The sequence below is a fragment of the Cryptomeria japonica genome, chromosome 10 (assembly GCF_030272615.1).
Source record: "Cryptomeria japonica chromosome 10, Sugi_1.0, whole genome shotgun sequence".
NCBI lineage: Eukaryota > Viridiplantae > Streptophyta > Pinopsida > Cupressales > Cupressaceae > Cryptomeria > Cryptomeria japonica.
In genome coordinates, this window is record NC_081414.1 from 439,902,541 (window position 1) to 439,915,233 (window position 12,693).

General features: G+C 36.9%; 1 protein-coding gene across 1 annotated transcript in view; it reads right to left on the reverse strand.

Moving 5' to 3' along the window:
• Positions 1-10,709, reverse strand: part of LOC131067552 (recQ-mediated genome instability protein 1) — a 185,211-nt gene extending 174,502 nt beyond the window's left edge. The window contains exons 1-2 of the mRNA XM_058002622.2: positions 10,300-10,709; positions 5,358-5,528 (exon numbers count right to left, since the gene is read on the reverse strand). Of these exons, the coding sequence (XP_057858605.2) occupies positions 5,358-5,528; positions 10,300-10,608 (480 nt within the window). The 5' untranslated portion in view covers positions 10,609-10,709. The remainder of the gene's footprint in view (positions 1-5,357; positions 5,529-10,299) is intronic.
• Positions 10,710-12,693: the final 1,984 nt, after the last annotated feature.

The window sequence follows — 12,693 nt, forward strand, 5'->3', positions numbered from 1 at the left end:
CTATACAAGATGAACTTTCATTACAAATATGATGATCTTGCAAAAAACTACAAGCATGAATACCACAAAGGAAGATTATCAAACTTCTAAATGGTACAGTTTAGTATAGAAACCGGATTGAATTGTGGAAATGGCAACAAAGAAACTTGAAAAGAACGTAGAACCAATAAATGGAATAAATGACAAGATAGCTTGTGAAATTTTTAGTGAGTTTTCTTCAGGATTTGAAATACATAAACTATGGGTCATGGTCATAAAAGGTGGAGATGCTATGTTCTCATAGGTATCCCAAATTACACTTCTTGGAAGGAATACAAGTTCTTGAAAGGATAGAATGGTCATTAAATACAACTGGGGTGTATGTACTTGAAGGACAAGTTTTTGATGGATAGTTAAACTATGGGTTGGACAAAGGGCATATTACTACTTCAACAAAACCAATACCTTATCTTCTTTATGATGTTATGGGCTTCAAATTTTCTTTTTGTAAAAGTGACTTATATCACTCATGTAATTATAGTTAAGTTTTCGGCTTTATCTTTGTAAAAGTTTGGTAAATCCTAACTTATCTTCAAATAGGTAGTTACTACAAGCGTTCACTTAGTTAGTTATCCTAAGCAACTATTTTGGATAGTTATCCTAAGTAGCTATCCTAAGTAACCATCTTAAGTAACGATCCTAAGTAACCATCTTAAGTAACGATCCTAAGTAGTTATCTTAAGTGACTATTCTAGGTAGTTATGCTAAGTAGTTACACAAGGTGGTTAGGTAGTTAATCTAAGTGGTCATCGCACTAAAGCCTATATATATGATTGAAAATGTTGTAAAAACTAAAAAGGGTTCCACTCTTCACATAAGATATTGTACACAGGACCTTAGACAGTATTGTTAGAGTAACGCAACAGAGAGCAAAGTTTTGGATGAGGATTCAATTTGTTTCTTATGTGTTATTGTTGATGTTTCGTATGTTTCATTAATAATAACCTTTGTTTTCCTAAATGTCATGTGTGAATGAGATTAACATATCATGTTCTTGGTATCTTGACTTGAATATGTTAAACTCCTAAGGTTGGTTTACATCTTCCATGTTCCATCTCTATTTTCTTACACCTTTCTGAGTTCGAAACCCCAAAATGCCAAATACCCCCATCATACGAGGGAGAGGCCCCTTTCAAATGCAGAGGAAGGCCATCATTCTACAACGATCTCTCCAACTGTTGTAAATGTTCGCCACTGCTCACAGGGCAAACAGGGTCTTTTTTAATAAGTATTCACAATGACAAATCTGTTTACCAACACCACCCTAGAAATGTCTTTGGAGATGTTACTAACAAATGAAGGAATACACTAACAGTAATAAGGTTTGCTTGCTGTTTGAGAGCTGAGTTTTGGGATCATTCACAGTTTCTTCCATTCATTGAATTAAGTGGGCTTAATGTGTCTTTACATCACTATACAAAGCATGATTTGAGGATACAATTAACCAAGAAACCATAACATTGAACCAATTTAAATTTGATATATTTAAGGATTATTCTAAACTGTTTGCAGCAAACTCCATGAAAGGACAGACACTATTAAAGCTGGAAATCAATCTCTACAGCAAGTGTATGTTTATATAATCAGCAACACGGTCCAGACTTATGCCAAAGCATTAACAGTCTACAATAATGGCTCCCAGATCTTCCTATATGCATAAACAACCACGAACAACGCAACCAATTGCAAGCATGATTCATTTATCCCCCTACTGTAGCAAATCTTGAAACTCATAACGGTTCATATTAGCAACTGGAAGAAGCTACAGGTTTGCAATTTGTCTTTTCCAAAGACAGGGCAGCCATCGAACTCTTCAGCCAGTCATTCCATAAGGCTCAGACTCGTCCAAGAATACATCAGACATCTGCACTAACACTTCCGCCCCTGCTAGCACCATATAATGTCAACAAATCTCTATAAAACTGCCTTCAAACTAACTGCAGTCATTTAACAGTAAAGCTGAACACTCAAGTAGAAGTCAGCCCACTCTAGATTACCCAAAACGCCCTCTTAAACCCTGTTCAGAGCCTTAAGCCTTTATTCCAACAGCTAACAAAACATAACACCTCCAAACTAGCCCACATATCTTTTCAAGAATCACTTAAAGGCACCTCTGTAGATCTCTTTTTTCCAAAAATATACTAAAGAGCAATATCTGATTAAGTCAATCACTTCAGACATACTATAAGCACACCACTTGTTCAAAGTTTAGTTGGAGACTTTTAGGGAAGCCCTCAACCTCCAAAAAAGGCAGAAATGTTACTAACCATGCACAGCAATAAGGAAATGATACCTCAAGCCTCAACTGAAGAGGCCGATGATTCTTCCAAACTCGCACGGCTCCTCTTTCTTTGTCTTTAGTGCCCACAATTTGTTTCTTTCTTCTTTGTCTTTTGTTAAGTTTGTCTTTACCTGCAATGTGACCTTTTTCCACAATTTGCTCAAGAAATCACTGTTCTCTTTTGTCTCTATTCATACAGTAATCAATATATTTTTAAATGATCTTCACTCAAGCAAACACACACATCACCCAGAAACCTCTAGAAATCTGAACTCCCAAACTTGGCATGATCATACCAAACTCTTTATCTTCGCATCCTGCAAATCTGTTTCGCCCAAGCTGAGATCGCACAAATCTCACTGCACTAACTAGGGTAGATTTTTCACCACCGGATACAATCTTCTCCAAGAGGATTTTCGTCCTCAAGAAGGCTGAGATGAACCATGTCCAATCTCCAGAACCACAAGGGTTTTCAGACAGAGAAATAATAAACTTCCACATACTGAAAATGAGCTCCAAACTACCTTTTTATCTAGGCCAAGTCCAAAACCCTAATTAGGGTTTTGCAATCTTTTGATTTAACTTTATCAACTCCTTATGTCTCCCTATGTTGACGCCCACTGCAAGAAAGCACTTTATTTGATAATTTAAAACCTTATAACTCCCTGGCACCAATATAAAGTAACTTTATTAAAATTAAATAATGTTGAGTTGAATATTTAATTTAACTTTAATATTTTAACATTATTTAATATAATACCTCAAAATGTCATAAGTTGCCAAGATTTCTTCAATTTAAGCAATCACCGACTATCCCAAAAACTTAATACTGCCAACTGACCAAGCCGGTGTCCAGACTAGCACTTACTATGAATAGTAAGTACAGAAAAATTGTCCAAAATCCTTCTAGAAAGTGTCATACAATTCCATTAAATCAAAATACTCCTCTGAACTGGCTGACACAAACCCTGAAAGTCAGCACCAGCTGCACTACAGAGAACCCAAAAAAGGGGAGATTACAGCATGTCCAAGTTATTGAATTCAAGATGTTGACAATTATGAGATACACTGGCCAAAGTCTTCACAAAAGGTGGTCAAGGAATTTAAAAGCCTCTCAAGGCAAAGAAGAAGCCCGAGCATTTCAGTCTCAAGTCCACAAAAGAATCTTCTCAGACACTCATTGAAGAACATATGTATGCAGTTGTAGCGGGTATGGATTCCCATGCCTCATTTACAACATAAAGTGACATAATGTTGCAAGCAATCTGTTCATAGGCATAGAAGGTCTATAACTCCTCCTATCACTTGCAGTTATTGTGGTGGAAGGGATCATGAGATAATCCAGTAGCAGAATCTTCATCCTTGTGAATTAATGCCGTAAGTGCAACCAAAATATTATTGTGTGTCAATTTGTTTTCACTCCTATTCTAAAATCTTCAGAATCATTATAAAGAAAGTTTGATGGATCACCCCACTCAAGTGGAAGAGAATCACTTCTGCACAAAGAAGTTCTTGTGTTCATTAGAACTCAAATCTAAAAGCAACGGTTACCAATTTTCCCTGATACGATTAATTCAGTTGGCAGTTTAGAACAAAATCCAGTCGCCAGTTCAGGACAGAATTCCATCAGATGGCCACCTACCCTTAAGACAGTCAGCTTGTCTGGGTCACAATTTCTTTATTTGTGCACAAAACTAAATCCATAATATGCATCATAAAGCTTAGGATTCTCTCTATGTTGTTCCTTCCATAAAGGATGTCAAATTTTTCAAAAAAAAATGCTCCAAAGAGACCCAAAAAGCAAACTACAAAAAATCCCAATTTTTTCGAAAGATATCATGTTTTGATAAGTCCCACTTCACAATAGATCTTCTTCACTTGTTAGACTTGACAATGGTCATGTAGCTTCTTAGATTCTTCAGATAGGTCAATTCTTCTTCTGCAATGACTCTTTGGGTTATAAATCTAAATTGTCTCATCTACTGTTTGCCACACAGCTACACATAAAGTTGACCATGGCAAATAGCACAACAAAGGAGGGCCACTTAACAAAAAAGAAAAAGTGTGGCAGCATTACACCTCTTCTCAAAGGTTCCTACATCTTTAAGCAATAACCAAAGAGTAATAAGTTCCACTTCCCAATATATCATTTTCACTTCTTGGGTTTGATATAGTCACATGGCTTCTTGGATTCCTGAGATGGGTCAACATTTCTTCTACAATGACTTTTTGGTTTCTACTTTTGAATTGCTTCATCTACCCTTCACCATACAGCTACACAAATGATTAAACATGGCAAAGAGCACAACAAAGGAGGTGCGTGGCATTTTGAGTTAAGCAGAGATCTACAGAGCACAAAAAAAAAGTGGCAGTATTAAACCTCTTCTCAGAGACTGCAGTGTACTTTTATAATTATCAAAGAGTAATAACTTGCATGTCTGCTTAAGATAATTCTACATACCTAATTCATTCACTTAGATATTTTTCTCTTTGTATCTACTTTTATCTCCATTCACTCATAGATCATTTTGTAATAATTCAAGAATTATCAGATCCAACAATTACTGAAATTTATTGCTTCCACCTAAAATATGTCCAAGTTCCAACAAATTAGCGTGTTATTCACTGGATTTCCATTCAAATCCAATCCATCATCCTAGCTTCTATCAATCACATATCTGGCCTCCATATTTTATATTTAAAAAATACTAGTTTCTACCCATCCACAGTTGTATGTAAAGACAAATACATATTTATATAAGGTCGTGCATAAATGCACAAAAGCAGTAAGTAATCTTCAGTAACTCTTTAAAAAAAAATTATGAATTTACTAACTACTAGAATGGATACGTAAATATGCATGATTATTCTATGATAGTCATTTCCACTTGCCAATACTGCCAGTAATTCAAAATAAATTCCAAACATTCTTAATTACTGCTTGATAGCAACTGCAAGGAAATGATTAGAACAAACACCATAGCATTAACCTCAGCGTCCTTCTTTAACAAAATAGCATAGCTTGCCAATCATTTACCTTCACTCCTGCTGGCAAAAGAACCTTGAGATCTTTGATTGGCCTGTATTCAATACCAAAAACACGTTGAATCCCATCTGTCATGGACAATTTGAGGCATCTTTTCAATCCAGCAGGAGCTTCTTTATACCTCTCCCGGAGAGGGGAACTCAAATTAACAATTTCATCAACCTGGAGGAAGCAATGCCCATGTTATATAAAGCTTAAAAAAAATACAATACACTCAAACATTTCAAAAGTTCACAGAACCTGGATATAGATAGTTGGACGATCTTGCATCTCTAGGGTTAGCTTCTAGGTTATTGTCTTTGACATTTCAAAAGTTCACAGAACCTGGATATAGATAGTTGGACAATCTTGCATCTCTAGACATATTTCTATGATTAATTTTAGTCTTGAATCAAAAAAAATGCAGATTAAGAATACAAAATGCACTGTAATCGACAATGATGAACGACCAAAATATACAAAGTTTTCAATTTGGAGAAAAGCAAAATCAATCAGCAGGGATATAATGTTTGGTGAAACCATGGTAAAAATAATGCAGGACCAATTAGCTTTACTCTGTTTCCCACGAAAGAAGGTAGTTTTCATGGAAAAGAAAAACAATGACGATAAAATAAAAAGAGGGTGAATGGACATCACATATCATTATTCCCAGCATCATAAAACAAGATATCCACATCACTTTTGCAAATTCAAATTGTGATCATAAACAATGATAAAAGAATGCCAAGATAAGCCATAAAATAAATTGGTATCAGGGTCACAAAATAGATAGTATAAAGTATTCTCTAATTGAATGGGCTGTGCTTTGACACCTGGTCAGCCCTTCAATTAGCAAATCACTATTATTACTATTAGTAGAGGCTGGGATCTGAGTTGGGTGCATGACATTATCCTAGGGCCAATGAATAAGGGGAAACTACAACTTGGATATTTTGTTTTATCACACGGAGAAATTGTGTAGAGAAGGAGGATCACAAAGATGACTTGCCTGCATCCTATGGACATATAAAAGGTAGAAGTGCCAATGGACTTCTTAGTCTCTTTCTTTAAGGTGACCATTGAAAACCAATTACAAATACAAAAATGTTACAAGAAGGATTGCAGCAATTATAACAATTACATGAGAAACCTTTGTCTTAATGGAAAACAAAAAAAAGCTAGGCAAAGTAGGGAATATTAGAATGATATGCTTCTGAAGAAGATGAGCTGAAACCAATGATATTGGATCAAAAACATTCTGGAAAGTTCGAGAAAGGGAAAAAAATAAAAAAATAAAGATGGAAATATGGCCTTATATGTTATGATGTTCGATCTGCTGTATGTGTAATCAATCTGCTGTGTGTTATCCTTCGAATAATTGTGGAGAGGGAACCGATCTTGTTTATACCCATACGTGGGCGACTCTTCACCAATGGGTCGGCTCTATTCAAACCCACACGTCTTTCCTCAAGGGTGGCGGACCACTTAATAATAAAATACTTTATTAACAAAGCGATTATATTAAACGGCCCATACAAATATGTAAAGCCGAAAGGCTAATTACATATTTGATCGTAGTCGGCTAAGGATTACTCCCGCCGCTACAATCAACAACACTCCCTCTTAGCTAGGGAGGAATCCTTCCTGATATCTATGTCATGAAATGACATTCACCATGGCTACTCCCAAAGGGTGTAATAGAATTCATCACGGAGGCACTCAACGTGATGACATCCATCATGGCTACTGCCATGAATGGAAATGAATATGTACACAAGTGTCCATCATGGAGTCACTCAACGTGATGTCGTCATCTCATCATGACGGTCACCATGGCTACTCCCAGAGGGTGAACAAACACAAGTGATGTTGTCATGGAGTCTCTCAACATGGCATCCACCTTGGCTACTCCCAGAGGGTGGAACAAGGGCTTTCACCTCAAACTTCTCTCTCATAGAGAAGAATGCATTAACAAGGGCTTGCACCTCAAACTTCTCTCTCACAGAGAAGAATGCATTAACAAGGGCTTGCACCTCAAACTTCTCTCTCACAGAGAAGAATGCATTAACAACAAATCCTCATGATGATGTAGCTCCCTCTGAAGCTTCAAGTTCTTGCATCAACCTCCTGACCTCCTTGTCCAAGGTTGCCTCTGTTGGTTTGTTAGACTCCCTCTGGACCCTCAAGCACCAAACATACTTCAAGAGAATTGCAGCAAATTCTTGGTCTGCACGTGTATAAAGTACTTGTGGCACAAGTACAGATTGAGACAAGCTCTCCACAAAAGATTTCTCCTTCAACGATCTACCAATTCTATGCAGTTCAAAGGGTCTTTAATCCTTCTCTAGCTGTCTCTCTTCATTAATGGCAATTTATTGATCGGCTCACATGCCCGCGCTTTACATTCTCCAAAGGCATGGACTCTAGCAAGCTAGCTCATAAATCAGTCCATCTCTGTGTCACAATCACTCATTCAATACTGCGTAGACGAGCCTATTTTAGCACAACTTGATCTGCACACTGTCTATGTGATGGCACGACTCAGCACCACTTTAAACTCAATTACACAATCTACAGCAAGTCATGGCAATACACACTAGATCAGCCTCCTGCGCAACTCTTGGACATCGAAACAATTGAAAAGAGATATCTCAAGACTATTGGCTAGGATATCAGATAATTAAACTTCATAAATTTCAGGAAACACGGTGTGTTGACAAGTTCTTCATCAAATCTTAGTTCTGCACCAGATCGGCCTTGATGTGTATAGACCGACCCTACAATGGTGAATGGTTATATGGAGAGAACGCAGGGGCTTCAAAACCACCTTTAATCAGCCCACCAAAAGGCTGCGATCTAATGAACCACCACATTCAACACCAGCAAGGTCTTACCAAACTATATATTTCCCAAAGGCGTGAGTTCTAATAGGACTACTCACATATTTCACACTAAAAACTTCTCAGACACAATAACACATCCCAAGATTTAAAGGGCTCTGACACCATGTTATGATGTTCGATCTGTTGTATGTGTAATCGATCTGCTGTGTGTTATCCTTCGAATAATTGTGGAGAGGGAACCGATCTTGTTTATACCCATACGTGGGTGACTCTTCACCAATGGGTCAGCTCTATTCAAACCCACACGTCTTTCCTCAAGGGTGGCGGACTTTCTAAGTTGGCCCACTTAATAATAAAATACTTTATTAACAAAGCGATTATATTAAACGGCCCATACAAATATGTAAAGCCGAAAGGCTAATTACTTATTTGATCGTAGTCGGCTAAAGATTACTCCCGCCGCTACAATCGACAACATTATAAAATTAGAAAACATTCAATAATGGAGCAATCACATTGGGGAAAATTGTATGAAATTGAGCATGAAGAGCCTATGCCAATGACTCAAAGAAAACAAAAATTCAATATTCTAAGAATGAAACTCCAATTAACATTGTAAACAAAATATTAATTGATATCGTTCTACTTTTATCAAATTCAGCTTTTTCAACTGAAATGTTGTCAAATCAACAGACAGATAGAATGAAGTAATCAAGATTGGTAGACTGCAAGGCACAGAAGAACTGTTCATTTTATCCGCGGAGACTATATAGTTATTAGATAATAGTGCCAGCAGTAAGTTCTGACCAATTCTTAAAGTTCAAAAGAAATAAAGATAGACCGAAATAAGATGTGCTACTAAAATTTCGGCATTTCATGTTAATAAAGAAATTTTAATAGAAACAACAAAGAAATATGATACTCAGTTTATTCAAGTCATGATTCATATATATGACTATATTTTTAATTTTTCTGTATTGAAATTATGCAAAATTATTAATGTTTATTCAATATAATCTTTCTTTCACAAATTTTAGCTTTTAAAAATCTTTACTCAATTAAAAAAACTTCTTTGTGCTAGAATTATTGGCAACGTAGGCCATCAAGGAATCGCAATTTCTATTCTTATTTCTGAAGATCGTACTCGTATACATATTCATTTCTTTTGCACAATCTTTGCAATCCCATTTCTAATCTCAATATCATTATTGTTTCTCATTTCTGGTAACATTAATGAGAGAACATTTCATGTTGATCTGATGATCCAAATGTTGATAAAAACAAAATATACAGTATTCACAAGGTTTGGTATGCTTATGCAATGTAATTTGTTAAAGATAAATACAAAATAAACTGTTTAAGATTCACCGCCGGAATAGAGTGCTTGCATGCAAAGCAAGCTTAAAATATAGCATTAATCCAAAACGTTGATAAAAACAATATACACAGTTTTTTCCCAAATGCCCTTCTGACAGTGAAAATACCGTCTGCATTTTAAAACAAAAAGGCTTTGAAAAAATGATTGGTGAGCAACAACCGAAAAATACTTGCTATGGGTTAAAGGTATTCATGTGCTGCTGTGGGTTCAATGTATTCATGTGTCGCAAAATAGTTACTGAATTTTTAGCGACTATAGTAGACTGCACTACCTAATATTACCTTTGTCTGGTCTTTTCACATTGCGACAAATCACAAGTTGAAGAAAACTGGCATCATGACTAGGTTGCGTTTAATGTTGAGTCACATTATTAATTTTAATGCACAGAAAACTATCTGAGAAGCAATGCCAAATTTGGGTTTCAAATAGCGTACATATTATCCCACTGCTTATTTTTACTCTTTTAACAGTAAAACAAAACAGTGTGGCCAAAGTTCCTAATTTTATTTTGAAAACGGTATGAATCTTTCCCTGTAAAATAGCAGCTTTACAGAATTATAAGTTTTAAGTTGCCCACCAGCTTAGGGAGTTTAATGTCATTATGACTGCTTGCATGACATCTTTTTTCTAAATTCTCAAAAAAAGACGAACTGCACGGTACATATTGCTTTAAAAAGTCGTAATTTCCCTGAGCAGCACCCGCAGAGTAATTTAGTTTAATGTGGTGGTATACCTGCAAAAGAAAGGGGCCCGGGATGTCGGTGGCATGCAATGTGTGAATATTGGGGGGGAGGATGGCATCCCCTGCCGTGTTAAAATCCGCAAACAAGAAGTGGGAGAGACAGTGTTCCGCCTGTTGGGCGACGGTCATGTTGGGATTGGCGATGGAATTGAGGCAGTGCTGCAGCCACTCCCTTCGAGGCCTCACACCCAACCCCCGCAGATGATCCTCCAAAGCAGCACTATCCCACTGCCACTCCTCCGCGTCCACAAACAACTCGTCCTCCGACTCAGATATTTCTACCGTTTCTACTTCTGCCATCTCCGCAATTGCAAAAACTCAATTCCAACGCAGGCCTGCCTCTATCGGACGCGGGAAACAGAGGATTTTCTTTGGCACTCTTTTTTTAGGGTTCCTTTTTGAGTTACTTATTCTCTTTTAAATATTGCAAGGCTTGATGATCGGTATACAACACAAATTCCTTAGGCAACATGTAATGTCTTCACTTCTTCAATTCTTAAACTATAGCATAAAATTCTTGATCATACACTAAACATCTCCATGCATCATTCAACTTTTCACTGAAATAAGTTATTGGTCTCCCTTCTTGACTTAACACCCAATTGTATTCCCACTTGCATCATGGTCTACTTGAAATACTTTGTTAAAATTCGGTAAATCTAACGCAGGCTGCTCAGTGACCTTCTGCTTCAATAATTTAAAACTCTTATTTGCTCTGGTTGTCCATCTGAATTCCATCCTATCTCCTCTCATTGTCTCAATCATAGGGCTACAAACTGAACTGAAATTTCTGATAAAATTCCAGTACAAACTAGCCAATCCATGAAATGATCTTACCTCTCCAATGCTTTCCATTATAGGCCATTCAACAATTGTTTTACCTTTTCAGGGTCCATTTTCAATCCATCCGCAGATATCACGAATCCCAAATAGACTAACTCTTCCTTCATGAAACTACACTTCTTAAGATTTATCAATAACTTTTCTTCTCTCAACCTCTACAAAGCTTGTCTTAAATGCAACAAATGCTCCTCTTTTGTCTTACTTAAAATTAGAATGTCATCCAAATATACAATAACAAACTTACCCAATAATTTCTTCAATACCTCATTCATCAACCTCATGAAAGTATTTGGTGCATTAGTCAACCCAAAAGGCATCAACATCCATTCATACGATCCCTCATTTGTCTTGAATGATGTCTTCCACTCATCTCCTTCTCTGATTCTGATATGATGATATCCACTTTTCAAATCTATCTTGGTGTAGTATTTGGCTCCACCCAAACAATCCATTATGTCATCCATCCTAGGCAAGGGAAACCGGTACTTCACTGTGATCTTACTTATTGCTTTGGAATCGGTACACATCCTCCATTCTCTATTCTTCTTAGGTGCTAACACTACTGATATTGCACAAGGACTCAAACTTTCTCTGATCAAACCTTTCTTCAACACTTCCTGCACTTGTCTATTCAACTCCTCATTCTCTATCGATGTCATCCAATGTGCAGCTTTGTTATACAAACTAGCTCCGGGAATCAGGTCCATGCAATGATTGATACTCCTCGCAGTTGGTAATCCATTAGGCACATTGTCTGAAATGATGTCTTCATTCTCTGTCAACAACTCTTTTATCTCCTCTGGTTGTTCTTCATCATGCTCTCGATTCTTAGTCTTCTTAGGAACTAAGGCAAAACACACATTTTCATGTCTCATTCCATCGAGGAATTTCCTTCCATCCACCAAACATATTCTAGCATTTGTACATACTTCATTCTTTAGGGGTTCCTCCAAGGGTAACAAGGTTTACTTCATCCCATTTGCTACAATAGTGTATATGTTCTTTCTCCCATCATGTATTGTCTGTCTATCAAACTGCAAGGATCTACCCAACAAAAGGTGACAAATATCCATAGGCATAATGTCACACAAAACTTCATCATGATAATTCCCAATTTTTAATTTCACCAAACACTGCTCACTCACTAACAACTTATGAGCATCCTGAATCCATGCTATTTGGTAAGGCTTAGGGTGATTCAATATTTCCAACTTCAGTTTGTTCACCATTTCTTCTGAAACAAGATTATCGGAACTACCACTATCGCTAACTACTTTTCAACACTTGTCAAATACCTTGCATCTGGTCTTGAATAAATTTCTCCTCTGCAAGGGCTCTTCATTCTCTCCAGTATGACACAAATCTCTCATCATCATCAACAGTTCTCCATCTTCTGGTTCGTTAGCTAATCTGATGGGGTTTCTTCTACCAAGGTTGTTCTCCCACTGTTCTATGTTTGCTTACATTCGAAAGCACGATGTCATTCTCCTCCACACTTAAATGAAGTTCCTCTAAACACTCTCTTATCTTGTCTTTTGTGAT